Source organism: Macrobrachium rosenbergii, chromosome 8, assembly GCF_040412425.1.
Source record: "Macrobrachium rosenbergii isolate ZJJX-2024 chromosome 8, ASM4041242v1, whole genome shotgun sequence".
Lineage (NCBI taxonomy): Eukaryota > Metazoa > Arthropoda > Malacostraca > Decapoda > Palaemonidae > Macrobrachium > Macrobrachium rosenbergii.
Genome location: NC_089748.1, coordinates 52,621,098 through 52,623,597, shown reverse-complemented (window position 1 = coordinate 52,623,597; position 2,500 = coordinate 52,621,098). Strand labels below are relative to the sequence as shown.

General features: G+C 36.9%; 1 protein-coding gene across 3 annotated transcripts in view; it reads right to left on the bottom strand.

Moving 5' to 3' along the window:
* MED20 (Mediator complex subunit 20) overlaps positions 1–2,500 on the bottom strand; it is a 176,312-nt gene that overhangs the window by 45,214 nt on the left and 128,598 nt on the right. For all 3 annotated transcript variants that reach the window (XM_067107801.1, XM_067107800.1, XM_067107803.1), the window contains exons 4-5: positions 2,436–2,500; positions 1,757–1,867 (exon numbers count right to left, since the gene is read on the bottom strand). The exon at positions 2,436–2,500 is cut by the window's right edge and continues 112 nt beyond it. In XM_067107801.1, the coding sequence (XP_066963902.1) occupies positions 1,757–1,867; positions 2,436–2,500 (176 nt within the window). The remainder of the gene's footprint in view (positions 1–1,756; positions 1,868–2,435) is intronic.

Here is a 2,500-nt window from a genome sequence, read left to right as displayed (position 1 = left end):
TGACACTGATTATTTTACACAAGTATTACGGAAACTGGGATAATAAAAACGTGTTAAAGAATTCTACCTGTATGTGCAACTACCTAATCAGTTTTATTCAAATCATGACATGAGAAGCTTCACCTCAGTTATTAAAATCACATTTTTGTTATCCGATCATTCTCTTCATAGTTATCACAAGATTATCGCCTCATTCAGATGATCATTGTCTTTTACTTTTAAAACCGCAAGAGGATGAAATGTTGGTAAGGAAAAAGTAAAAAATGAGCCGTTCTTCGGCTCAATCGAGTTTTCTGTGCATCGTATAATCAAGGCCACCGAAAATAGATCCATTTTTCGGTGGTCTCGGTATAATGCTGTGTGAGCCGCGGTCCATGAGACTTTAACCACGGCCCGGTGCTGACCTGGCCTATATCGTTGCCAGACGCACGATTATGGCTAACTTTAACCTTAAATAAAACAAAAACTACTGAGGCTAGAGGGCTGCAATTTGCTATGACTGATGATTGGAGGGTGGATGACCAACATACCAATTTGCAGCCCTCTAGGCTCAGTAGTTTTTAAGATCTGAGGGCGGACAGAAAAAAGTGCGGACGGACAGACAAAGCCATTTCAATAGTTATTTTTTTTTTTGCAGAAAACTAAAACGTTATACCTCTTGTGAACATATTCTCTTTAAAGCTAATAACAATGACTGCAATATTCTATAGAAAGGGCGTACAAGGAAAGTTAAACGTGGGAGGCCAAAGGAAACCTGATTGAGACTCAGGTTGCAAAGGAAGATTGAAGATTGTATCTAACTTGAAAGACACGGGAAAGGAAAGAGATAACAGTGCGAATACCCTGAATTCCCGGGCGATCCTTGGCAACGGCGGACAGACGGTGGTGATGATAATTAAACTGAATGAAATATAGAATTTAGGCCAAAGGCAAAGCACTGTGACCTATAAGGTCATTCAGCGCTGGTAAGGAAAGTGAGAGTGGGTAGGTCTGAAAGGTATAACAGGAGGAAAGTCTCGCAGTTGCACCATGAAATAATTGTTAGGAGAGGGTAATGTGAATGGAGGTACAGTAAAAGGGATGAGAGTGGTTGCAGCTACTGGCTGAAGAGACGCTGCAAAGAACCTTTAGTGATGCCTACAGTGCAACCTGTGAGGTGCACTGACGGCATTACCCCTCTACGGGGAATAATTAAACTCAGATTTTCAAACAGCTTCGATCGATTCATATAAATATTACTTATGTCACATACACCATTTGTAGCTTAATGTTTGTGCATACCAGAGATGCGGAACAAGATAGTGTTGGTCGAATCTTCTGCAAGAATGCCGAAATTAAAACCGAACGTAAATTTACCTGTCACAGTGATTGCTTGTGATATCTCAGCCAGTAAAAAAATAACAATCTAGAGCTACTGGAAATAACTGCTTTTTAAATCTTGACGTGAACGAGTTCAGAAAGAGGCCACAACCGCTAGCTAAAAATTACATACATCAAAAACACGTATTATACCCCTTTGATTCAATAGGTATATTAGCATATTAAAACTTTAGTTGACAGAACTCAGCTTATAATAAGAACTGAAAAATAAAGTAAAATGAAAAACCTGTTGCTCATATGCATTCAATCGTCACAGCCAATGTGATGATGTTATCGCAATACCAACAATAATTCTACCTACGGACACGAATAAACGCCTAAAATTCTTAAGGTTAACGAATTTTCAATAATTATATTAAGTATCTGGAAGACTTACCTGGAGGAACGCCGGGGCAGTCGCGCTCACGCAGGAACCCATGAAGCTCTGCATAAATTCACGCATCAGCGACCAACACAAGTTGGGAACCGAACAGGGCAAATACTCGACCTAGATATAAATAAAAAAATAATAAATGAATAAATAAGAATAATATAGCCATTACAATAATCATTACGGACTGAACTACTAGATATTAAAAAAGGATTAATAACTGATTAAACAAGAAAAATATAGCTATTATAATAAATATCACGGACTAAACTACCTAAGTTACAACTTAATCAGCTACACATATTTCTATAAAGTAACTAAATTTGAAGGTAAAATTTTCAGTACTGCACATACACTGGGGATATTACTTCAAAGTATATGAAAATTCATTTGCAATACCACATTAAAATCTTTGGTGTTATTGAAGCTTTCACTGTTCATAAATAAGAGTAAAATAAAAAAAAGAATGTTCAAAAAATATTTCAAGTAATCTTTCGTCGAAAGTTTTAAAAATAAATAATTTAAAATAAATTCACTGAAAAAATGCACAGAAGAACCCAATTTTGAAAAAAAAAAATCACTGAAAAGTGCACAAACAAACAACTGTGATAAACTCCCAACCACAACAGACCATATTATATTAGACTTTCATCAGAAAAGTCGGAATATTCCCACCCTCCCTCACCTCGACAAGTATTCCTTTGTAATGGCCACTCATGGTGACCGTTCCTATCTTGACCACGAAGTCAC